We start from the raw sequence: 27,416 nt of genomic DNA, 5'->3' as shown, positions 1-27,416 counted from the left end.
ACCAGGTTTAACTCCCGTGAGCCTCTTCTATTGTCCTATCAGTTGCAGAGATTCATTCATGGAGCAGATTGATAGAGAAGGAGATACCAACGTAAGGCTATATAAGATAGTTAATAGCTAACCATCTACCTCAAATTAGCTTCCACACAAGGTTCATTCGACTTCAAGTATTGTAGATCAAAGTTCTATAGCCTTCGGTTCCCCTAATCTTGCGTTGATTCTCCAATACCCTGCAAGGTATGACTTTCTTCTCTCAAAACCCCAACGAAAAACCCTAAAAATTAGGCCAAGTGAATGAATTAGGATATTTTTCTTGCGTTAATTTCTTTTTTTTTCCTTTCCTGTCTTTGTTTATGAGATCGTTAGGTTTTTAATGGAAGATTTTCAGACCAATGATAAATCGATTTCTCTACAGAAAGATGTGCATAGAATCCGAGTACTTGTATGATTTCTTCTCTGTGCCAATGTGAGAAAATGCTAAAATCTGGGTGGATTGTTTTTCCTCTACAATTTCGGTAATCGAGAAGAATTTGTGAGTATATATTCGTTTGACATTGCAGAATTTCCTGATCGTAGTAGGCCTATTGGTTTCCGACTCAAGTTCTCTCTGTACAATCAGCCACAAATATACTGTGAAATTGATTGTTTGCTACATAAACGTTCGAGAAACAAGGTTTATAATTGTTTCTAGGATAAATTTATGTTTCTGTCATTTCTCGACACAGAAACATTATCAAACGCTGCCTAAGAGTTCTCACTCTAATAAATCGAAAATACCATCCTGACTCTGTTGACATCCTCAATAGGGAAAGGTATGGTTTGGAAACGACTGAATGACTTAAAAGAGTGGATGAAAACAAGTTATTTTGCAGTTCATTGCATATTATAATCCAAAGCAAGGGGCCCTCCTCTTCCAAGCGACCTCCTTTTTCCATTGATTACTTCCAAGAGATCTTCCACACTTTCCTCTGTTTTCTGTCATTCCAGAGTCGCAGAGAACCCCATCAGAACCTCCTCTCTCTCTGTCTCTCTCTCTCAAACACTCAACTCATTCTACTCCAGGGCAAGAACCCATCAGGGATACAGAGCCTCTCAGGTCTCTCTCTCTTTCTCCATGTGTCTCTGAGCAATGGATCACAAACACTCAGCCCTTCTTATTACACTCTTTCTCATAACCTATCCCATCAACATCTACTGTTTCTCCCCACATTCACCATTGTCATCACCATCACCAGACAAATCTCCAATTAAAACACATTCACCTTCAAAACCTTCAAGACTCTCACCATCCCCATCTCTCCCTTCTTCACCTTCAAACCCATCAACATCTCTATCTATTCATTCAGAGCTTGAACCCAAACAGTCACAGGCCCTCCGTTCCTTCAACATCTCCACTACGAAAGACCCCTGCTTTCAACCTTCCCCTCACAATGCCACTCTCTGCAACTCAGAAAAGCCATTCCGGCACCTCATTTCGCTTCGCCTCCTCAACTGCTCCGACAACGTCGAAATGTCCACCACCACCTTCAAATCCCTCAACACATTGCAACATCTCGAATTCCTCAACTGCCCCGTCTCACCCTTTCACTTCCCAGATGAACTCATCGCTAGTCTCCGCTCCTTCACATGCGTCAACAGTCTCCGTCAGTTAACCGGTGTTTGGTTCAGCCGCCTGAAGAATCTCACCGATCTAACGGTCTCCCAAGTGATGGTTAACACCCCCAGACCATCGATCATTCTAGGGAACATGAAGAATCTCAGGTCAGTAACCATCTCCAACACCAATCTTACTGGGACTCTCCCCAAAACATGGAATTTGAACATTACCCACATTGATTTATCCGGAAATCGTCTTAAAGGAAACGTACCCAATTCGCTAACTCTTCTCTCGGATCTTGAATTCCTGAATCTTTCTTCGAATGCTCTTACGGGTGAGCTACCCTCTTCACTGGGAGACTTGATTACACTCCGAATTCTCTCATTTGCATCCAATTCATTGTCGGGTTCGATACCGGAATCAATTTTGAAGATCCCTGGCCTACTTCATCTTGATCTTAGCTCAAACCATTTCAATGGAACAATACCGAAATTTCTTACTGAGATGAAAGAATTGAAGTATCTCAATCTTGAGAACAACAACTTCCATGGTGTGATTCCCTTCAATGGGTCCTTCATAAAGAGATTGGCGGTGTTCATGGTAGGTGGTAACAGCAACCTCTGTTACAACCAATCCATTGTGCCTTCGAAGCTGAAGCTCGGGATTGCTCCATGTGATAAAGATGGGTTACCTGGGTCACCCCTGCCGGATAGCCTATTAGATTTATCTCTGTCTTCCGACGATAGCAGCAGCGTCGATAACAAGGTAGGGAATGAATCAAGCCACAAGGCCCAGACCCCGGCCGCGGCTCCGGCGCCCGTCAAGAGGGATAGTCGGCACGAGCTAAGTAAGATTGTTCTTGGAGTTGCTATTGGGCTTTCATCCATTGTCTTTTTGATTGTGTTCCTGGTTTTTCTCTCAAAGTGGTGTGGATGAAAGATCACTGACCAGATTTTGGTTCAAAGAAAACTAATCGTTAGCAACAGTAGACATGGGATCTACACGCGGCTTGCATGTAATGGCATCTCCCACGCCTCATAGGAGAAGAGATGAAGAAAAGTGCATTGCTAAACGTATACATAAGGCCTACTTGATCAGGGAGTAGAGACTTGAAAGTGTGTCAAGATGACAGAGAGTGCGAGAGCCACGAGATGTGAGAGTAAAGATTAGAGTGTGTGTCAGTACGAGTGGAGTGAGTGTTTGAGTGCCGATGTATACTCCTTTTTCGATAATTTAATCTAGAGGTGAAGAATGCAGTCAAGCTGTGTGGCCCCTATGGCAATGTAAGGGCCAATGGGAGCACAAATGGGCATCTAAGGGGAAGGGTTCATTTCATTGTCCCGTGTGAGGGGTGTTGGGGATGCTGCAGGCTAGCATTCTTTTACATATTCATGATTTGGGGAAGGGTTCTTTGAGCCTAAGGCGTATTCTACACTAAGATACATTGTAATATTTTATTGATTGTTTTAAAAAAGAAAAAAATATAATAAAAAAATTCTCATGTCATGGCGTAGTAAAAGTCTTAGGCTCAGAGAATCTTTTTCCCTTATTATTATATAAAAGGGAAAAAGAACACTGCCATGCTATGTAGCATACGCTACCGCCTCCATGTCTATCTCTCTCTGCTTCCTCCTAATAAATGACATATAAGTCTTTATTGTGGGAGGAATGAGATAGAACAATGAGACACTAATTTATGCTACACAACCAAACAAGGAAGTCAATTCTTATATAAAATGGGAAAAGTGTCTATCAGCCTACAACGTATTGTACACCCAAATATATTGCAATTTTTAATCATTAATTTTAAAGAAAAAAATAAATAAATAAAATAATCAATGTGCCTAGGCGTGGAGTATGCTATAGGTTCAAAGAACCCGTGCCGATATAATATATGAAAGAGACTAATATATAAAAAGGGAGGATTTTCTCTCAAGAAGCAGGGCCAGCACCCCTTGGGTCTATCTTTCTCCCCCAATGAGGATAGAAAAGTCAATTTATAGGATGGGAAGAGAGATAGACATAGGGAAGCGCCTATGCTCTCATGCTCTCAGACAAAAATTATTTTTTCTATTTAAAATTAGAGAGAATGTTTATTGTTTGAGGGTGTAGCCTTTAGTAGCTCTCTCCTCCATCCATGAAATGACATCTCTACCCTATGTTGATTGAGCTCATAGAGGGTGCTTATTGGATCTCGTCTCCTTGCATAGCTTCTTATCAAATTATAGATGAAAAACTTATTCTATACGTAACTATTATTAGGATCGAGAGATCCCCCAAGAGGATATGAATTGGGATTCAAAGAATATCATAGAAATAAATTTCAAATATTTAAAAATGCCAAAGACATAAACGCATAAGCAAAGAGCTTTTGAACACTCACCCACACCCAAGAATGTAAGGGAGAAAAATAATAAAACAAGAGAGAATACACAAAGATTTTAGTAGTTTTTAAATGGACTTTTCCATCTAGGTGAGAAATAATACATATTTTATAAAAGTAAGCAATAAACACAAAAACCTATGCAAAGATGGTGTCTCTATTCTAAGGGCCCGTTTGACAACGTTTTTGTCGTTTCTGTTCCCAGAAACAGCAGAAACATAAATTCACGTTTCTAGGACCAGAAACAGATTTTTGGGTGTTTGATAAACCTATTTCTTGGAACGTTTTTTGCACACAGTTAGCCATACATATGCCGGTACAATAAACAAAAAGAGTTTCTTCCATACACCATAAAGTACCAAATCCAGGAAAAATATGCTCTTGAAGAAGAAATTTCTATATAAACATACATTTGATTAAAGATTCCATTACATGAGTGTGGAAATGAGAGGGAAGACTCCAGTTTAACACCACAAACAATGTGGGCAAACATTCAAAGGGTTAAAAGTTAAAAGTAGAGCCTCAAAATCAGAAAGCAGGTATAATAAAAAGAACATCAATATAATTTGCAGATAACCAGTATTGTAAAATAATTCTATATCACAAACCTCAACGAAATTCGTCAATTTGGGATCCCTAATGACCACCAAACGATGAACCTGGAGAGCAATCAATAGCTCTACATATGAAGAAAACTGAAAATCACCATTACAGATAAATAAGGGGGAATCAATCTTCAGAATCTGAAGCTTCCAATCTCTCCAGTAAAGCGAAACAACTGAGGGCAAGATTCATTGTTAAAAATATCGATAAATAGACTGAATGAATCGGAAAGACAAGAAAGAGATAGAAGGCGGTAAAGAATCCCAACAGGGAATGAGAATCTAGGGTACATTTGAGATTCGTGACAGACTAACACATTAGGGCTAAAATCAGAGAAGGGTTCAATGGTTACCTTCTTGAAGCAAATAACCAAATCGAGAGTTACAGAGCTGTGGAGTCGACTTCTGAACTTGAGAAGAGTTGCAGAGGGTTCACAAGAGAGAGTTTCTTTCAGAAGTTGCAGAGCCCTCAAGAGTTGTAGAGGGTTAACGGGAGTTAGAGACACAAGGGAGTCTTGCTTCGAGAAACAAGCGAAACAAGTTTCGTCATTCATGTTTCTTGAAGCATAAATTGTTATAAATTTCAATTTATGTTTCAAGAAACAAGTGGAACAGAACACTTTTACCAAACGGTATTTATGCCGTTTCTTTATTTCTGAGAACAAGAAAACACAGAAACACGTTTCTGGTAACGTTATCAAATGGGGCCTAAGTTATGCTCCAAATCAAAAGCACAAGTTCTTCTAATATTGACTTGAAGAAGTTATGATCATTCTTCTCTTTTATTCCATTGGCGCATGAATGCACTCTTCTAAATACTCTTGTTTGATGCTTTCATAGTAGTGTCAGATTGAATAAGCCCTTCACATAGACACACGAAGTTAGTATTTTCAACATCATCATCAAGCAGTTTCATCATTGAAATATGGAAGCATGGATCCTCTTGATCAATAACTATATTCATACAATGTATCTCTCTTCTAAAGTGATTTTTAAGGTGGAAGATATTTTCTACTCTGTCGAAGAATTGATTTTCTTTTTTTCAAGTTAAAAACTGTTGATGGCATGTTTTATTCTCACTGCATAATGTAGCTTCACCCTATGTTCATGACTTGAGATTTATCATTTATGTGTTCATCAACCCAATTCAAAAAGGTTTAATATCAATTTAGTTTGTATTAATTTAATTGGCATTTGAATATCCTAAGTTTATTCTTTAAATTGTTCACTGCTATGGATAGAACTAGACACTTTGTTCAAATGGTCATTATATTTTGCATTCATAAGAATGGTGATTTCAAACATTAATACGAGTGGTCATGATCATGTGTATTGAACTAGATCACATAAGAATCTTGAATGGATTATTATCAGTTGCATTAAGAATCAGATTCTCATTAATGAGTTTCAATTTGTCCCTAGAACTGATTAGTCCTCAACATTATAATCACATATTGTATGTTTTAGAGTACTAATTGGTCAATGTCTCCCTGGCTATATATCAATGCGATGGGTTCACAAAAGGAATAAATGCTCAATTGAAGAATCCACTTCGTGGATATGATGAATATCTTGAGAGAGGCATGTGATTGTGATTAGACAAAAATTTTGAATTCAGTGGCATGTTTTGTAAATAATTTTATTTCTTATTTTGATTTTTTTTATGAACATGATTTTACGTCCAATCAGTGATCAAAAACTTTGCCTATAAGCTTCTTCTTTTTTCGTGTAAGGAAGCTATTTTGACAGACTAGCACTACAAGAAAAGCAAGCAATGTCCGCAGATTGGCGGAGCGTTCAGCAGCTATAATTTGAAAATATCACTAAAGGTAGGCTTCTAGTGGCGGTAATATAAAACCACCACTAATGGTGCATGTTCATTACATATATAGTGGTGGTTTTTATATCCGCTATTAAACACAAGTTTGTCCAAGTTTACAGCCCCCTAATGTGATAGTATCCAAGTTTACAGCACCATACTGTGCTAGTATCCAAGTTTTCTCTCAAAGGGTAAAGAATATTTCTCACCAAGGGCTGCATCACTTCCTCCTTCAAGAGTCTTTTATGCTACTCCATTTGCAGATGGTCTCTGATTTGTCAAACTATAATAGATGCTTATGCACTTCACAAGAAAGTTCATGCACAAGTGATATACCATATATATCTGTTGACCGGTCAATGGCCGGGGCATCAACCACTTGCAATGGTCGAGTGGTCGTACCTCAGCCTCGTCGACACGAGCTCGAGCTAAATTTCTCGACCAGCAATGGGGACCTCCCAAACTCCCAACCTACTCATGGGGAGGCCCCCACTCCTGTAACCTTACCCAAGGAAGTTAACCAGGATCAAACGGTTACTTAATCCTTGATCATTAACCATGGTCAGGATTGCTTAACCCCCAAGCTACTTAACCCTAGGCTCATCACAGTTGAGTTAGCCATTGAAAGACTTAACCATGGTCGGGTTAGCCGTTGTTAGGAGCTAACCCAGGTCAAGTTAACCGTTATGATCCCGGCCAGGTCAGCCACAATGAAGGATAATCCCTCCAATAGGGAGAAGGCCCGTGGACATACGCCTAAGTCTCTGGACCTATGAGGACTCATACCGTCTACATAAGTGGAACCCAGCCAAGCCTACACAGGTAAGACTCTCAATCAACTGAACATTTTGGACACAAGAAGTATATTTGAGTCTAACTTTGGCATCGGAGCCTGGTCCGGGAGCTCCCTCCGGGCCAGTCTCTAATCTGTGTTCTGCAGGATTCACGTTACGTGGGATTGTGCAGCAACAAGAAGCATTTTTCCAAAACTACAATTCAAATTGTTTGAGAGAGATCAACTTTGCCACAATCTACTTGTCAATAATTAAACAGTAATCAAGAACATCATGAGCATAATAGAAAGGGTTAGTGACCTGGAACAGGGTCACTCTGTTCCTGTCAATAAGGAATAGGCTTTTGTCTGTCAATACAGATCTAGGAGCAACAAAACTCTTCAAAAGGAATGAATGACTATAAGATGAAACATGCTTCTCTACCACATAAACATCTACAAAAAATTGGAAGTCCACCGAAACCCAATTCAGTACAATTACATAGATTCTGTCATTATTCAGATCCCACCTTTCTTGTATGAAGTGACTGCTTTTCTACAACTCAAGTCACCCTGGTTTGTATTATACTCCTTATTGAAAATTAAACTTCAGCTGAGAATGAAATGATCAAAAATTCCAGAAGATAAGCTTGCAATCTCCCAATATTGGACATGATTGAAGCAAAAATCCTGACAAGCAAAGAATGACTGTCCAAATGCAACTTGCATGCTCATCATAGTAAGAACCTGGAAAGTGGAAGGCATCAATACAGCAAGCCAATTCAATATGGTTAAGGAGATTCCATTAAGGTATGGTCCATATGGATGTCCTTTTGGTGAATGATAAACCTATGATAATGTAAATAAGCAGTTGTAACCAATTCTTTTCAACTTTAAGTTTCAATTTAACAGCAAACCTGAGCTTTTGACCAAGTATAGTACAAATCTGTCAAAGACCCTTAATTTGCAACATCCACTACTAAACTGTCAAGAATCAACAAGCGAAAAGTTATAGGTGAGAACCTAGTAATATGTCTGAATAATTGAATCTTCTGTATTCCAAGAATTTCTCATTTGGCTCACCAGCAACCCCTGCAAGAACAACGTCCATGCTCAAAGTGGTGAAACCGATTAGAATCTCTCAATACAATCTCCCTCCCAACCATCTTGGACATGAATTTAGCCATCTCATGACAATCACCACATATTCTTAGATTCTTGGTGACCCGTATGGTCTTGCCAGGTGGCAAGCTTAATATCCCAAAAGCCATGGCCAACTTCTCACTGTGTCCACAAAGGGCCTCTTCCCTTTCCGTGTCACCTGCATTTATCAAAGAATACCTCTTATTTGTAAGATATCTTTCTTCTTTCATCCTTGTTTTCACTTTTTCCAAAAATGATTGTATCTTTCTGGTTTGTGAGTGTGATCTGTCTCCTGAAACAAAAACATGATATTTGCTTTTTATTTCAACCCAACTACAATCTGGATTCTTTTTCAAGCCTTTTCTGCCAGTCCTCTCTCTCAACTTCTTCACTTCTTCCCACTTCTCTGCCTCTGAGTATATATTGGCTAAAAGTACATAATACCCAGTATTTTCTGGTTCTAGTTCAAAAACCCGTTCTGCAACTTTCTCTGCTAGTTTCACATCTCGGTGTATCCTGCACCCACAAAGCAATGCCCCCCAGACTGTTGAATCTGGTTCTAGTGGCATCATTTCAATGAACTTGTAAGCCTTGGTTAAATGTCCAGCACGAGCCAGAAGATCCACCATGCAGGCATAATGCTCCAACTTGGGCTCGATTTTGCAGTCATTTCTCATGAAATTGAACAATCTCCACCCTTCTCCCACTAATCCTGAATGGCTACAAGCATAGAGTATAGCAATAAAGGAGATCCCATCCGGTTTAATGCCTGTGCGATGCATTTCACTGAAGACAGCAATAGCATCTTTGCCACGCCCATGCATGCCATAACCTGCAATCATCACAGTCCATGAAACCAGATCCTTCACAGGCATCACATTAAACAGCAACCGTGCAACCTCTAATGCTCCACATTTCACATACATGTCAACTAAAGAATTGTTTACATGGAGATCTGAGAACCCATTCCTGAGTACATTCCCATGGATCTCCCGGCCTCTCTCTAGGGCCGAGAGGCTAGAACAGGCTGGTAGGACACAAGCCATGCTTACACCATTTGGTTTTGATTCACTTTGCATTTTGATAAACAGAGCGAGTGCATCATTCGGAAGGCAGTTCTTTGAGTAACCTCCGATGATGGTATTCCATGATACAATATCCCTCACAAGCATCTCATTGAAAACTGTTTCAGCATCAGCCATGCTACCACATTTTGCATACATGTCCATGAGAGCATTATCGACAAATAGATTTGGTTGCAGGTTGTTTCTTCTGACATAATCGTGTAAATTCTTGCCATCCTCTAAGGATCCATTAGATGCACAAGCATGAAGGATACTTGTAACTGTAACTAGATCTGGCTTTACACCTTCTGCTTCCATTTCATGAAACAATTTGATAGCACTACTTAGCTGCCCCTCGCGAGCATATCCTGCCATCATTGAAGTCCATGAAACAACACTCCTTTCATTCATTGTCTCAAAAACTCGCACCGCAGCATCCAGGCAGACACATTTTGCGTACATGTCAACTAAACTATTATTCAAAGTGATCTCCTTGCAATAACAGGCTTTTATCCCATACCCATGAAGTGCTCTGCCCAAGAAAAGTCTACCCATCTCTGCACAAGCCGGTAGAACACTGACCATTGTGGCTAAATTCATCTTAACTCCCAAAAGTTGCATCTCACTGAAAATTTCAAGTCCCACTTCAGTAAGACCGTTGGTTATGTGGCCACTTATTATTGAATTCCACGATATCACATCCCGATCGCTCAAATCATCAAACACTTTATCTGCACTTTTTATTTGCTTACATTTAGCATAAAATGAAATCAGGGCATTCCCAACAGCATTATGGGAATCAAAACCCAACTTGAGCAGATAACCATGAGCCTGTTCACCTCCTTTTAGGCTTCCCAGAGAGCCAAAACACTTCAAAACACAAGAAAATGTATAAGAATTTGCATCAATTCCCAGATCGTGCATCTGCTTGAATAGAGTGATGCTTTCTCTGAAATCCCCAACCTTTGCGTAATGGTTCATGAGAAGACTCCAAAGAAAAACGTCTTCATTCGGGATTCCATCAAAAACCCTTCTCGCTTCCCTCAAATCCCCACAGGTAACATACATAAAAACCAGTTTACAACCCAGGACGCAATTAACATTGACATTGTTGGAGGATATGACTAAATGAACCTTCTTCCCGTCTTGTAGAGACTTATGATCAGCACAGAGCTGCAAGATAGAACAATAAGTGCTCGACTCAAGCTGGGATTTCTGAGAGTTTTGGAGCATGTCCGTTGCGCTTCTTAAGTTTCCCAATTCACAAAATCTGCAGATTTCTGCATTCCAATCGACCTCTACTCTTTTGCTGGTTTTGTCAGTCAATGTAGAGGCTCTAATGGAACTAGAATTACTGAAATTTGAGAGCATGATATAGATTTTGGAAGAAGCTTTGAAGCTGATGAACCCATTTTGATTGTCAGGAGAAATTTCTCTTCTGTAATGATGAGGCCGAGCGACAAAGCTAGCTGTTATTGTCGTTGCCATGGCAGATGACATGATCGGAAAAAGGGAGAGCCGTTAGCATCTGGGTTGGGTCTGCAAGTATGAGGAATATGGGAATGAATTGGATGGATGATCTGAAGAGAAGATGATTGCTACTTGGTAATCAATCCCAGATTCACAGATACAGAAACAATAATATATCTGGTGGGTCCCACAAAAAAATCTTCTATATTAACGAGGGCTCATAAATAGATAAACCCTTGTTCCTCATAAGGATATGTTAGTCGATACCATGCTGTGCCGTTTCTCGTTTTGGTTGTCCGGAGAAGATGGGGTCGCTGTTGTTTTCTTCCTGACCAGTGGCCTCCGCTACATGAAATCTCACCGGATTTCTTCAAGCTCCAACTTGGGGTACCTATTTTCTCCCGTAATGGTAATGTTTCGTCCTTTATTTTTCTAGGAATTGATCTGTATTCTTATCGTATACATTGATGAAGTTACTGATATGTGGCATTTGTGATTTCTGGTTGGAGAGACTAGGTTACGCAGGGAGTTTATATAGATTAAATGTTTTTGAGGATTCCATTCTGTGGGTTTGAATTTCTTGAATTTATATTCTGCTCATTAGCTGCTTTGGATCTCCCCCCCCCCCTCCCTCTTTTTGTGTGTGTGTGTGAGAGTAAACCCTTTAATTTTTTTTTTTTTTGGTTCCTTTTTGGTAATGAGTAACCCTTTAATTCATTTACCCCTTGCTTAGTTGACAAATCCGCGGTGTCATTTGCTCTTCTTGGCTTTCCTGGGAACAAGGGATTTTACTTGTATAATGATGTGAGAACATCTCCATGGGTATATTTATTGGAGTCCGGCCTAGCTATAATAGTTGCAGGAGTATCCTTCAGCTGTGATGTTGTCAGAGTCCCTCTTGAATAGTGCAGTTCAACCTCATCCAGATGGAAAGCAATTCTGTTCTGTGTTTCACCATGAATGGAAAAGGGGATGAGAGAATGAAGTCATAGTATGCAAATCCCCCTGATCGTTCAATCAACCGGGGATGGGATCTCTAACAAGATGGGACATCATTGATACAAGCAAGTCATCTTGTCAGTAGTAGAGCCAACTTCTGAGATCTAGGATAGAGTAGTGGTTATATACATAGTGAAGATAATGTATCAAGGACAAGTAGCATGGAAGCACTATTTCAAAAAAATGTTGCGGATGATCTTTTTCCTATTAGAATCAGTAGTCTAGTAGCAATCTTAAGTTTTGTCTCCATGTGTTCCTGGTCCTTCGGCTTTGAGGATAAATTGTTGTAGATGGTCAGCGATTCACAATGTTTTGGCACTACTTAATAAAATTGAGAAATTTGTTTGTTCTATCAATTAGAACAGACAAAACCAAAAGAAGAAGAGAGCTGTCCACAGGAGTGACTGCTAGACCTCTGACCCTCTCCCCTTGTCCTAGCTTTCTGTTAGGAGTCTGGAATCGTCAACATGAGGGATCTCTCAAATGGGCAGCCATTCTGCAATAGCTCCCCCCCCGCCCCCCGCCCCCGCCCCCCCCCCTGCCCCCTCCCTTTTGGTTTACTGTCAAATTGCTGTATGAGTAAATGATTGAAACAGTTCTTCTGTTACATCAGTCAGTGAACATATGACTGATGTTTGTTTAATGACTGCCAACAAGACTCAGAATGCATTCAAAGAATTTTTCTGGACTTTGTCTTGAGATCACTCACTGTCCTTAATTTATTGAAAAGAAGGTATTGTATTTTGCAAAAAAAAAAAAAAAAGTCTATCTTCTTCTAGGGTTAATTGTTAATTAATTTCCAGTTCCTTGTTTGGGGGAAAAATCATATTTTATTTAGTTTTTCTTCTCAAAATGCTCCTGTGACGATAATCTTGTTATATGCCTTTCTTTAAGCTATCATGTCGTTCCAATTTCTGAAGCTATATGTGGAACTGAAGAGACATCTGAGGAGCTTGAAATTTGGGGCTGGACAGTTTTGCATCCCATATACATGTTACAATTTGGTTGAAAGAGTTAGATGTGTCACCAAGAAAACCTGAAAGTTGGGTTCAAAGAACTCTGCATTTCTTCTGGGTCTTCTTTGCAAGATGTGGAACATTCCACATTGGAATTTTAATTTCTTTTTAGGTTCCTAATTCTCAATCTGTTGTTGCATAGAGTCCTATACGATTTAAAGCTTCTCGCTAAAATTCTCGTATGATATTTGGCTTCTGAGGGATATTTTTTCCCAATCTGTTGAGGTTAAATGTGAAACTGAAGAGACATCTGAAGATCTTGAAATGACCAAAATGCCCCTAAAGAGTTGACATGGTTAAAATGTGGTTAATTGACCCAAGAATCCACCAAAATGTCAAAATAAAATGATTGTCATGCTTTATTTCATCTTACTTAAATTTGGTGTGAAAATGAGCTCATTTGCCTATTGATATGGAAAAGATTCAATTCTAGGTTTTCCAAAAAGTTGGATTCTTGTTTTTCATGGGATTTTCCGCCATAGTGCCTTGAGGATGCTCCCTCAAGGTCTAGAACCCGTCGAAGTTTTTTTCTTGGACCCCAAGGAAGCTCTTGGGATGTGATTAACCACATTACCACCTTGAATCTCTTTGGTTAAAGGGTTTCATCCCCTTTTGAACTGTAGATCTGAAACCACCTGGTTCTCACCCAAAATCAAACGTTTCGGCTGAGGTTTGATCCCCCACGTTATCAATAGGCTTGATAAGCCATCTGAGTCTTTAAATAGACCTTTCCCCACATTCAAGAGCACGTTTTGGAGAGTGCAAGCACCCTAGTAATGCATCTTGAGTCTAGGGTCTTGAGAAGTTAAGTCAACCCTCCACCTGAGTTTTCGGCACCCTCTACTCTCTATTTTGTGGTTTCTTTTACTATGTATACTTCTAATATTTCCTTCTTTTTATTTTTTTCAATTTATTTTGTATTGTCTTTTACTTCTTTCCTCTTCCATTTTGCATGATTCAAGGTGTGTGTTACCTCTACCCCCCCCCCCCTAGGCAATGGTGGCATACACCATATGGCATGTGTGTTGCCATTGATTTTCATCTCATAATTAGGACTTTGCCTCCATGTGTTTATATTATTTAGCTTCTCTTTGTTTTTCTCAATGATTTCATACATTCCATTCATGTATTCTCCTTTAGGATAGGTTTTTTTCCCCCGAGATTTTGCCATCACAGTGGGGTTCTACTTTGTTAAAGTGTGTAGAGTGTGTCTTGGTTTGAGGGTCCATGGACCTCTGTACCTTGGGATCATATCGAAATAGTTTAGGTAACGGTTAAATATCTTCCCTAATGTAATTAGACTTGTTAGGCTAGGTGAGACTTTGTTTCTATTTTACATTTTTTGTATTTTAGTCTTTTGACTCTTAGTAGGCTGTTACTAAGATTCAGTTGTAGTAAACTATATATACCATGCTGCTCATGATATGGAGGTTATTCGTCTATCTTTCAGCCTTCTCCTCCACCTTCTTCTTCTTCTCTTCTCCTCATCTCTGTCTCTGGTTATTTCAGGCTTTGATATTATTTCATGGTATCAGAGCTCCTTCAATAACCAGTCTCAACATTCGATTCTGGTTTTGGAAGCCTAAAAAGTTCTTGTTCAAGAGTTGCAGCAACCTATGCTGCCTAATATCTATTTCAGGCCCTAGTTGATGGTGATTTGATGATAAACTAGGGTCTCTACTACCTATTTATTATTTTCCATGGAGTGATCAATCGGGTGGATTCAATTAATTGCGCACACAAGCTTGTGGCAGTTTTTTTTTTTTTTTTAATAGCTATCAAGATCTTCAATTATTTCTTATCTAGCCAGCAGATCATTCTCAAGTTTTATGGGTTGATTGACCCTACGTGGAAGTCTACTCAATCTGGTTCTGGAGCTGATCAGCGTTGCTGATCTTATGTTATTGCTGTTCACTATCACTCCATGCAATACGCTGTTTTGGGGTAATTCTGTGAGAAATGTTGATCCTTGAAATTACTTCTGATCTGTCCAGCAGATCTTCTTGGGATTTTGAGGCATTGTTGCTCTCCTATAATAGCTTCTTCTATCCAGGTTTGGAGCTAATCTCAGCTACTGATTTTTTGTTACATCTTTTCTCTCTATCAGTCTGTGATACTCTGTTTTGGCCTATTTTTCACTGGAACAATTTCTGCAATATATCCAGATCTGTTTATGGTTGTTGGGGTAAGGTTATGGTTGTTGTTTGTTGTTGTATCCAGATCTGTTTATCAGATCAATCTGGGTTTTAGGACATTGTTCCCTAGTTCTTGTGGATCCTTCGATTCATATTTGATGGTCATCTGACACCATCTATTAAAGGGCGTACCCAGTGCACGAGGCCCCATCCACTGTGGGGTTTGGGGAGGGTCATAATGCACGCAGCCTTACCTCTGCTTCGTGGAGAAGCTGTTTCTTGACTCAAACCCATGACCACTTTGGTCACAATAGAGCAACCTTACCGATGCACCAAGGTCCACCCTCTCATCTGAAACCATCTATTGCTACTGTTAATTTTCACCCAAAATCTGGGTTGTTTCAAGGGTTTCTCACCGGGTTGGAGTCATTTTCAGATCAGATGTTGCCTTGTGGGTTTGCATCTCCTTCTATTATATTATATCAAATCAGGTGCCACTGTTGGTATTGTTTTCAGTTGGTGCTGTTAGTAAGACTGAAGATGTTGCCGATCAATATGGATACCTGCATGTAGAGAAACTTGGAGAGATAAGCAGTTGAGTAATTAGATTGGTTTCTATTTGGGCAATTTAGGGCTCCACAGTGATTGACTCATATTCTATTCCAAAATCTATCTTTTATAGACTTCGTTTGTTACCATTGAAGAGTATCGGCAACCTAGTCAATCGGGAATCGCCTTCCCCTATTTTCTCTCCACATCCCTTGTATGGGATATAACTGAAAGTAACGTTAGGATGAGGCCAAGGTGGCTACATGATGTAGATAAGTCACTTGGGCTTATTTTATTGCAAATAAGCATTAGGTTGTGTTATGTATGTGTTGGGCCTTTGATCCCATAGGTTTTGTTTGAAATGGGCCATTTTAATAGGCCTAAAATATGGGTAGAAGGTAGGAAAACGGGATTTTATTCATTAGTTTAATTAGTTGTTATTTAATTCAATAAAGGCCCATTAGGCCATTAGTTGGTTGTAAAGTCCTATTTGGACCATTAGTTAGTTAGTCCTACTCCATATTGGAGTCATAAAGTCAAGTCTTAGTCCTATTTTGAATTCCTAGTTGTAGTAGGAGTGTCTAGCCCTATTGGGAAACTAGCTCCTAGTTGTAGTAGGAGTGTCTAGTCTTATGGGGAAACTAGCTCCTAGTATTAGTATGATTGTGAACTTCCCTCTATAAATAGAGAGGCATATGTACCATTATTGGACAGATTTGAATAAAGAAAGTTTGCATTTATGAAAGAAAGTTTGCAACTAAATGCTTAGAGCAGCTGAGATAGCTGTGGGTGAGAAGCCCAGGCTGAGAGAGCCACTTCCTTTATTCTGTTTCACCCTTCTCAACCCCCCATCTATTTTATTCTTCTTTCTTTTATTTTATTTGTTGTAACATTCAAGAGATATAATTCAGATTCTGATAAAAGTCTGCAGAAATCAGAACCGATCAGCAATCCTAGTGGGAATAGGAGAGAGATCGATCTCCTCTCTTTCTCTCTTATGTACTCTGTTCAGCCAGGTCTTTAATCAAGGTATTCCAGGCCTTATAAGGGTCCCACGATCCTTACCTAGTCACTGTTGGAAGCATTCAGCTGTTGTTCTTGAAGGTTCTTCTCAATTTTCTCTCCTAGGTCAGAAAATCAAGAAAGCTTGTAACTTCATAACCAGCCATCAGAATCCTCTCAACTTTGAGAGTTTTTGTACCCTCCTTAGGGACTATCTACGCCCAAGAGTACAACTCAATCGGACTCCTACAGCCCTGGCCGCACCTCTTTCTCTCTTCAGCTCTATAACAGGTCTTTCTCTCTCCTATCAGGTTAGGTTTTGGGCTGGTTTTTACTCCTATATGGGTATTGTTTCCTTGGGGATTTATTTGATGGTATTATTTCTTTGTTTCTTACTCATATTTGTATTGTTTGGGGTTATAAACTGCGGAGTTAGTTACTTGTAATCTACTCCTGCATTACTACACCACTAACATCTTCAACTTGGCCATGTTGGCCGAATGCATAATATTCTTAGTTCCTATTTCCAGGAACGTTCGTCATGACATTTCCATTTCCATTTCCATTCCCATTTCCAGGAACGAAACAAAATTATTTCTCATTATGAGGAACATTTAATTCCTATTCCAAACTTGGATTTTTCCGAGTCCAATATATATTCCGAATATATAGTTTAAATTCCAGACTCAGACTGTTTTAAGTCCCAATAAATTTACATGCTTAATATAAGCTTCCGCACGAACTCCCTTTGTGAGGGGATCGGCTACTATATCGCTCGTTGGTATATAGGTTACTTTAATTCTACCTTTTTCCATTATATCTCGAATGTAGTGGTAGTGTATTTCTATATGTTTTTCCTTTGAGCTATTTACACCACTATGTATTAAGTTTATTAATGTTTGATTAGCAGAGAATATTTCCAATGGTCTATCTACAAGATCTAGCCCAAATTCATTTAAAAATCGTCTTATCCAAACTGCATGAGTACTTGCCATACTACAAGCAATAGACTAAGCTTCCTTTGTGTGCCTAGCAACACACCCTTGTTTCTTGCTACTCCAAGAAACTGCCACACCTCCATATAAAAATACATGACCAGAGGTAGACTTACAGTCATCTTTGTCACCTCCAAAGTCAACATAGAAGTATCCAATAACCTCAAGCTTTTCTGCTTGAAAACATAATTTCAAGTGTTTAATTCCTTTAATATGCTTCATAATCTTTTTCACAACTTCCCAATGGGTAGAGCCAGGATTTCTTTGGTATCTACTTATCAAACCGACTGGATAGGCCAAATCCGGTCGTGTACACGACATGGCATACATCAAACTACCTACTGCCTGAGCATAAGGTACATTCAACTTTTCCTGTTCTTTTTTAGGACATTGACTTTTTGATAAAGTCTTTTGCAGTACAATTGGACTTGCTGAGGGATTGTAATTCTGCATCCCGAATCTTTTCAACATAGAGTTCATGAATTTTTCCTGACTCAAACATAACTTACGTTGGGTTCTGTCTCTAATGATTTGAATTCCTATGATATAGGATGCTTCCCCTGTATCCTTCATTTCAAACCTTTTGCTAAGTTCATGTTTGGTTTTGTTTAGCATATCCAAGGTCATTTCCAGCGAAAGTATGTCATCAACATACAAGGAGAGAATAGTAAAACTGCTCCCACTCTTCAAAATATTTACACAGTTGTCCAACTTGTTTTCCACGAATCCTAACTTAAGGATCGTTTTGTGGAATACTAAGTATCACTGACGTGAGGACTGTTTAATCCGTACAAAGATTTTTTAAGTTTACATACATTGTCTTCTTGTCCCATTACTTGAAAACCTTCAAGTTGTCACATATATATGGTTTCTTCCTACTCGCCATTGAGAAAGGCGTTTTTCACATCCATCTGGAATAATAATAAGTCTAAATAGGCAAATTTCACTATCAGCATATAAGTTTCCTGGTAGTCTATTTCTCCTTTCTATGTATATTCTTTTGCAATTAACCACACTTTAAATTTATCAACAAACCCATCTATTTTATACTTTTTCTTAAGTACACATTTACAACCTACGGCATTTTTACCCTTTGGTAAGTCACAAAGTTCTCATACTTGATTCTTTACGATAGAATCAATTTCCTCTCGCATGGCATCCACCATTCACCTGAATCTTGCGATTTCATCTCTTCGCTATAAATTACAGGATTGACTACTTCCACATCTGCGTTAACTATATAACAAGATGGCTCATATAGATAAAGGTAGTAGTCATCTAAATAAGTTGGAGATGTTCTTATTCTTTTACTCCCACTCATCCTAGGTTCCGAGTCTTGTCCCTGATGATCAATTTGATCTTCAGGAACTTGGATTCCTTAATTAAAAATTCCTAGTTCTTTTTTAGGGTTAACATCATAGTCATCGTTAATAACATGCAGGGGTTCTATATCCTCCTGTTGCTGCTCCTTTAGTTTCTCTAGAAATTTTGCATCACAACTCTCAATTACCCATTTTTCAGGGTGATAGAATCTATGTGCTTTTGATCCTTTAGGATATCCTAAGAACTTGCACCTGATCGTTATAGAATCCAACTTATTTCTATATGGCTCAGGTCTTACATAGGCAACTGATCCCAACTTCCTTAGATTTTCTAAGTCTAGTTTCCTACCTGTCCACAGTTCATAAGAAGTTGACTCAACAGATTTAGTGGGAATTCTATTCAAGGTATAATTAGCTGTGAGAATGGCCTCTCCCCATAACTCCTTAAAGAGAGGAATGTGATAACATGCAACGTACTATGTTAAGTAGTGTTCTATTCCGTCTTTTAGCCACACCATTCTGTTGTGGTGTGAAAGACATGGTCTTTTGTTTAATGATTTTATGTTCCTCACAGAATTTTTCAAACTCAGTGGAGTTATACTCTCCACCACGATCAGTTCTTAGAACCTCAATAGTCCTTCCCAATTGATTTAGTACTTCAGTCCTATAGCGTCTGAAACATTCAAATGCTTTAGATTTTTTACTAAGTAAATAAATATATCCATACTTGGATAAATCATCTGTGAATGTGATAAAATAAGTTTTGCCACTATGGGTACTCACATTTAATGGCCCACAGATGTTAGATTGTACCACTCCGAGAAGTTCCTTTCCTCTCACTCCCATTAGAAAGGGGTTTTCCTAGTCATTTTATCAGAGAGACAATGTTCACATTCATCATATTCTACTTTAGACAACTTAGGAACTATCCCCAATTTAATCATTTGTTGCATTTTCTTAATTCCAGGGTGTCCTAGTCTCATATGCCATATGTATGAATCAATGAGGTTTGCACAATGAATATAAACCAATGACCCAGATGCCTTTTCATTAATAATATAAGTGGTTACATTGAGAACATTTTCAACAGTGGAAAGTAAAAAAACAAATCCTGCTCAGGGACAAATCGTCTTGTAGCAAAAGAACGACTATGTCGTCCAATTGTGACCTCAGTTCCTGTGAAGCGCACATCAAGGCCCTTCTTAACAAGGGCTGGTACAGAAATCAAATTCCGATGCATATCAGGGGTATAAATTACATCCTTCAGACGGAAATTAGCCTTCCTGAGGTCAAATGCATAGTCTGCAACACCTCAAACTTCATTGTACGAGTTATTGCCCATGAAGATCTTATGGTCACCAGGTGCCAGAAGCTTCATCTCTTATTGTCCCGTGTGGTCCTTACAATGTGACGTGTCGCACCTGAATAGATAAACCACCCCTCATATTGTTCTCCAGATAAATTGCATTCAACTGTGCCAATAAACTCTTTCCGCTGAGTGTTTGGTGCTGGTGCAGGTGTAGTATTTCCTTTGTTCCTTTTTTGAGGCAGGAAGCCCTAAAATGGCCGAATTTTTCACATTCATAACATGCTCCAAGTGACACATTTTGAAAGTTTTTGGACTTCATTTTACCCTTTCCCTTGAACTTATTCTACTTGGTGTTGGGGCGAAGCTGGTTGGTAAAAAAATGGGCTAATGAAGTAGAATAAGTTCAAGGGAAAGGGTAAAATGAAGTCCAAAAACTTTCAAAATGTGCCACCTGGAGCATGTTATGAATGTGAAAAATTCGGCCATTTTAGGGCTTCCTGTCCTAAAAAAGGAACAAAGGAAATACTACACTTGCACCACCACCAAACACTCAGCGGAAAGAGTTTATTGGCACAGTTGAGTGCAATTTATCTGGAGAACAGTATGAGGGGTGGTGGATCGATTCAGGTGCGACACGTCAAATTGCAAGGACCACACGGGACAATAAGAGATGAAGCTTCTTGCACCTGGTGACCATAAGATCTTTATGGGCAATAACTCGTACAATGAAGTTCGAGGTGTTGCAGACTATGCGTTTGACCTCAGGAAGGCTAATTTCCGTCTGAAAGATGTAATTTATGCCCCCGACATGCGTCAGAATTTGATTTTTGTACAAGCCCTTGTTAAAAAGAGTCTTAATGTGCGCTTCACAGGCACTGAGGTCACCATTGGACGACATGGTCGTTCTTTTGCTATAAGACGATTTGTCCCTGAGCAGGATTTGTTTTGACTTTCCACTATTGAAAATGTTCTCGATGTAACCACTGATATTATTCATGTAAAGGCATCTAGGTCATTGGTTTATATTGATGTGCAAACCTTGTTGATTCATACATGTGGCATATGAGACTAGGACACCCTAGAATTAAGAAAATGCAACAAATAATTAAATTGGGGTTAGTTCTTAAGTTGTCTAAAGTAGAATATGATGGATGTGAACATTCTCTCTGGTAAAATGACCAGGAAAGCCTTTCCAGTGGGAGTGAGAGCAAAGGAACTTCTCGGAGTGGTACACTCTGACATCTATGGGCCATTAAATGTGAGTACCAATAGTGGTAAAACTTATTTTATCACATTCACAGATGATTTATCCAATTATGCATATATTTATTTACTTAGTAGAAAATCTAAAGCATTTGAATGTTTCAGACGCTATAGGACTGAAGTACTAAATCAGTTGGGAAGGAATATTAAGGTTCTAAGAACCGATTGTGGTGGAGAGTATAACTCTACTGAGTTTGAAAAATTCTGTGAGGAACATGGAATCATTAAACAAAATACCATGTCTTTCACAAGACAACAGAATGTTGTGGCTGAAAGACAGAATTGAACGCTACTTAATATAGTACGTTGCATGCTATTACATTCCTCTCTCTCCAAGGAGTTTTGGGGATAGGTCATTCTCACAGCTAATTATATCTTGAACAAAATTCCCACTAAATCTGTTGAGATTACTCCCTACGAACTGTGGACAGGTAAGAAAGCAAACTTACCTATGTACTAATATCCTAGCCATATAGAAATAAGTTGGATTCTAGAACGATCAAATGTAAGTTCATAGGATATCCTGAAGGATCAAAAGGATATAAATTCTATCACCTTGAAAAAGGGATAATTGAGAGTCATGATGCAGAATTTCTAGAGAAACTAGAAGAGGGGCCGCAACAGGAGGATATAGAACCCTTGCATGTCGTTGACGATGACTATGATGTTGACCATTGAGAACTAGGAATTTTTTATCGAAGAATCCAAGTTCATGAAGATCAAGTTGATCATCAGGGACAGACCCAGAACCTAGGATGAGTGGGAATAAAAGAACAAGAGTACCCCCAACTTATTTAGATGACTACTACTTTTATCAATGTGAGCCAAGTCCATATAGCAATACAGTACTTAGAATTTGGGCTGGATCTTGTAAATGGATCAGAGGATAATCAGGCAACAATAAGCTTGATACACAGTGGTGCAAATAGCTCAAAGGGAAAACATATAGAAATACACTACCACTATATTCGAGATATAGTAGAAAAAGGTTAAATTAAAATAACCTATGAGTGATATGGTAATCGATCCCCTCACAAAGGTAGTTCGTGCGGAAGCTTATGTTAAGCATGTAAAATTTAATAGGACTTAGAACAATTTGAGTCTGGAATTTGAACTATATGTTCGGAATACATATTGGACTTAGAACAGTCTAAGTCTGGAATAGGAATTAAATGCTCCTCGTCATTAGAAATATTTTTTTTTTCCTATAAATGGAAATGGAAATGTCATGATGGACGTTCTTGGAAATGGGAACTAAGTATATTGTGCATTTGACAAGCATGGCCAAGTGGGAGATATTAGTGGCATGGCCTTGTGGCCTCATCCTAATCCCTAAAGACCAGGTCAAAGAGACCTAAACGGAATGGAGACTTTTGGGGGAAGGGCGATTCCACGGTGTTGAATTGAGCCGTTGTAGTCTCCAATAACGGCTCTATCAACTCCTATATATTTGGAGTTGGGAACTTATCCAAAACACACGTATGCGGAGCCCTAAATCGCCCAATACCTGAAACCCTTAACAACTGTTATTATTTCTCTCGGTCTTCTCCTTTTTGACTTTGCAACAGGTATCAATTCATCACTTTGTGTGTTCATCGCCGGCAGCAGTTCGTCACTTCGGCAGCAGCTTGTCATTGTCATGCGAGTATCAGCTATTCATGATGGTTGATCCCACTATCAGACTCACTGGAGTTGCTAATAATCTGCTATGGGATCAGGCCAAATCAAAGTTCATAATGCTAAAGGGAGGTAGGAACCACCCCAAAGCTTGCAGATAATTTTTCCAGAATCTGGAACAGCATCCATTAATTGGTAAAAAAACGACTTCAAGATCCAAAAACCTTCATGAAGATCAAAGTGGTAATAGAAGAAGACCCTAGTTGTTCTTTATATCATCATAACTAGGGCAGGAACTTGCAGTTAGGCAGCAAGGGTTGCTGCAACCAGAGAATTGGATAGTCCAGCATTGGGCTATCAAAACAATGATCAAAAGGAGAAAGATCACCAGGTATTAGTGCTCTGATACCACGTAACAGTATCAAAACTAATAACCAGCAATCACAAGAGGAAGAAGAAGAACCAAGACTGCTGGAGTTCACAGATTCGTGAACCAGCAGTCTCCCAGAATACTTTATTTATAATGCCAAAAGAATTTACAGCAGGGAGGAAAGAAATATATCCTAAATGGGAAACTGAAATAGGAAGGAAATATGAGTTGCAACTAACTCTGATTGAGACCTAAGCTAAGCCTCATCATATGACTTTAAACACAAGATAAAGACCAGCTCCCACATGGTAGAACAAGAGAGGCCGTCCTCTAGTAAACATTGCTTCTGGTGAAACAGAAAAAGAGGTTGACAAGTAAAAGGTAGCAGAGCCATCTGATCGCAAATCCTCTCCATTTAATCAGGAACAGATTATTGCATTGTTCAGGCAGAGAGTCTTCGATCTCCAAAGCAATTCCTGGAAGTACCAAGAAAAGAAGTCTTAACTCCAAAGGAGAGAAATCAGTAGAATCAGGGAGGGAAGTTTTCACCAAGCGAGGAGGCAAGTCAAAAGGTCATTTAAAAGTACAAGTGATAGTAGTCAGGTAATTTAAGAGTTTTCCTTTTTTTTTTTTTTTTTTTTTTTTTTTTGGGGGGGTGGGGGGGTGGGGTTGGGGATCCGGCTCCTCTCCTGAGCACCCATCGCCCAGGTCTCGCCCATAGCTACCTGGGCTAGTGCCATGTTTCTAGGCGAAGATCCAACGCTTTGAGAAGACCTGGGAGATGGGCGCTCAGGAGAAGAGTCAAGGGAGGAGCTCAGGAGAAGAGTCAAGGGAGGAGTATATGGATTAGGGTCAGTGTTATTTATTGTGGTCTACAGAAAATATCTAGCTTACCATTGTTAGGGGACATTCTTTTACCAGAAGCTTGCAGCTGGAGGTGTGTCAACAGCTAAATTAGGATAAGTAGTAGATGGTTCCATGCAGGGCTCACAGATTTTCTATCCAGCACCTAATGTGCACAAAAGCTTGAACTAATAGACGTATAAATGAAAATACTCTGCACGATTAAAGCTATTCCTAACTAAAGGGGGATCGGCAACAGAGAAACTTTGTTACCATTCCATTCTTTTTAAAGCCACATTTGTTTCTCACAATTCTTCTACCCTTCATCGTGGGACTCCTCTTTACCAATGCACCCAAAGGCCACCTGTGCAGTTGTCCGTGTCACATTAAATGTCTCTGTCAGGTTCTCTCTTGGAGGAGCCACTCCAATATCCTTTTCTTCTTCTTTTTTTTTGTTTTTTCAGACATACAAAATGACCTCTGAGTGGCCCGCATAGGAAGGCCTTCCCTTGTGGCCTTCCCCATTGTGCCACGTGAACAGGTGATATGGCTATTCCAATGTAGGCAGTGCAGGAAACAAGGCCTCCAAATAAAATAGGGTAATAGGGTAAAGAAAATATGTTTTAGATTAATATGGTTGACTCTTATACTATCTGATATACTTTTATGTGAGGGAACAAGGCCTCCAAATAAAATAGGAAAACGGGATAAAGAAAATATGTTTTAGATTAATGTCATTGACTCTTATACTATCTGATATACTTTTATGTGCCAGGTATTTGTAGATACGAACTGGACCTATTTTCTACCCCTGAACATACTAAACAGTTATGAGTGGTGATTATCATGGTATCCTTCAACTTTTCATCTCTGGGACCAATTCAGAAATTGTAGTAATGGTCCCTTCCAAAACATGTTAATATACTTTATTCTTTCTTACTGATTAGATTCTTGTGATTTTGGCAGACAATATTCGGAACCAAGAATAGAACGATGAATTGGTGCCTTCAAGAATAGGTAAAACCAAAGAGTTGTGAAGAATTCCTCTAGATTGGACTTGAAATTGAGGTGGCCCCCTTTCAGATCTGTGGAAAGATCTTAAAACTCCCATCAGCATTAACCCCAAAAAGAAGGGTCATTGAGATGAAGAAGGATCATCGGCCATAGATTTTGGGAACCAATTACTGATAGTGGAGATGAATCTTCCCCTCCCCCCACCCAGGGGAACCGGGTTAAGTAATAGAAGGATGAGCTTCTTAAGCTGTTGGAAGTTGTAAGACATCCTTTTTTAACATTTCAGGCTTTTGAAATTTTTTTCTTGGGCCTCAGCTTCTTGTGCACCCCCTGCATTGCCATAATCCAAAAAATCTGAAACAGTTTGTTCGATATAACGATTGCTTACTGACATATTTCACATGTATGAGGCTCAAAACTCCCATCAATGAGAAGCAGTGGATGATCACGAGTATGGAAATCCAGGTAGATGTTAGGATTGGATACAGGGCATTCTGAATTTGGGTGATGGAGAGCAATTTTCTTTCCTCTTTAGTGAGAGAGTTGCTTGGTGGAAGGTCTTGGAATAAACCTGAAGTGCTTGCAGTTCAAATCCTTACAGTGAAGTTACATTACAAGAATAGATGACATTCTGGCTGAACTTCATTATTATAAAAGAGGGGCATTATAAACTTCTATATATAAAAAGGACAAGTGTTTTCTGGATGAAACATAGGAGCTATGTCCCAACACAAAGATGTGGAACCTCAGGAGGGGCAAAGGTGTCATTCTGTGCCTTGTGTCTAGTGCAACCCCTATTCCCCACACTCCCACCCAGAAAACTTGTTTCATAGGAATGGATGGGTGGTGCAATTAGTTGGAAGTTGTCTTGGTTTAGAATTTTAGATCCTCCTAGAAGCATGTTTGTCTATTGAAAATTTTCATATCTTTTTTTGTCAATGCTTTTTTAAGACTTTTTTAAGACTTTTTTAAAGATGTAGCGTGTCTTTTTTTTTTGTTGGGAACACGATCTATTAGAAAACCAACCAACAAATATTTGAATTTACCCCTAATATCATCCTACAAACGTATCATCTCTACAAATTTAGTTGATCTTGATCTATTAGCTAATACATGAGCTGGTCAAACTGCATCACGACCTTTCTTATATATACAGACTCAAAAAGATCAAGGTATAATACCATATGAAACAAAGTTGGAATAGCTGCCATGGCCATTCATGATAGTTCTCCGTTCATGACCAAAGTGCCAATTGCACAAAATCAGTCCATACTTCTATGAGCTTGATGCCCTGCTCTTCTTGTAGACTAGACTTTGAACTTGGAAGTTGAAAGGAAGTTGTGCGATTACAAAATAATAGGGTCAAAGCATTCAAGAGTGTAAAGAGTGTTATATGGTAAGGATGTCAAGGTGACACTCCATCAGTTAATATTTGACATAACCTGATAGGGACTAGGTTTCTCGTATCTATATAGTACAAGGATCCTTTCCTGCCAAATAAAATACATAGTGAAAGAACCTATGTAAAACCTGCTTGAATCCCATGCTTGTGCCTCTTGTGAACAGATTCGTCTTCTCTTCTTAGCGTCCATCATTTAGGTCTTGTCCATAGTTACCTGGACGAATGCCACGTGGCAAGGCGATGATCCAACGGTTCTTGGCTTCTCTAAGCCTTTATCAATGCCTCGTTCTATGTGCATTTTTCAAACCGTTGGATCATCACCTTGCCATGTGGCGCTCACCCAAGTAACTATGGACCAACCTTAACGATGGATGTTAAAGAGAGGCGTTGGATACCGCGTGAACATCCTCCTGTACCATAATCCATGTATTCTCAATTTGAAAGAGGAAGAGAGGATTCATCGATAAAAAAATAAAATTAAGAGCGCGAAGGAAAGTGATTACTATTCTCTTTTTTGGGTTCAGACTCCTAGAGTTTTGTGACAGACATTTGAACTATTAATCAGTTAAAGGGGGGTGATTGTGATCACAATCACAATGGTGGTAAACATTCACCAACCATATGGGTGAAGAAAAACCTTCTCCAAATTGAAGGTACTATCATGTAAGGAGAAAGTTTTCCACCACCATGAGTGAAGGCTTCAACCACCATCCTCCCCCCAACCCCCCCC

General features: G+C 39.2%; 2 protein-coding genes and 1 long non-coding RNA gene across 3 annotated transcripts; 2 read left to right on the top strand and 1 right to left on the bottom strand.

The window, feature by feature from the left end:
* Nucleotides 1-897: 897 nt before the first annotated feature.
* Nucleotides 898-3,162, top strand: LOC122065025 (receptor-like protein 51). The gene has a single exon (XM_042628816.1). The coding sequence runs from the start codon at nucleotides 1,130-1,132 to the stop codon at nucleotides 2,531-2,533; it is 1,404 nt and encodes a 467-aa protein (XP_042484750.1). The 5' UTR covers nucleotides 898-1,129; the 3' UTR covers nucleotides 2,534-3,162.
* Nucleotides 3,163-7,589: 4,427 nt separating this feature from the next.
* On the bottom strand, nucleotides 7,590-11,263 carry LOC122065020 (pentatricopeptide repeat-containing protein DOT4, chloroplastic). The gene has a single exon (XM_042628813.1). The coding sequence runs from the start codon at nucleotides 10,878-10,880 to the stop codon at nucleotides 8,253-8,255; it is 2,628 nt and encodes an 875-aa protein (XP_042484747.1). The 5' UTR covers nucleotides 10,881-11,263; the 3' UTR covers nucleotides 7,590-8,252.
* Nucleotides 11,264-16,917: 5,654 nt separating this feature from the next.
* LOC122065021 lies at nucleotides 16,918-25,738 on the top strand. Its single transcript, XR_006135884.1, has 3 exons — nucleotides 16,918-24,030; nucleotides 25,046-25,119; nucleotides 25,237-25,738. It is a non-coding gene; the product is annotated as an uncharacterized LOC122065021 (long non-coding RNA).
* The last annotated feature ends 1,678 nt before the right edge of the window (nucleotides 25,739-27,416 follow it).

Source organism: Macadamia integrifolia, unplaced genomic scaffold, assembly GCF_013358625.1.
Source record: "Macadamia integrifolia cultivar HAES 741 unplaced genomic scaffold, SCU_Mint_v3 scaffold1860, whole genome shotgun sequence".
NCBI classification, from domain to species: domain Eukaryota; kingdom Viridiplantae; phylum Streptophyta; class Magnoliopsida; order Proteales; family Proteaceae; genus Macadamia; species Macadamia integrifolia.
Note: the sequence above shows the minus strand (reverse complement) of the source record. Positions and strands in the feature narration are given on the sequence as shown.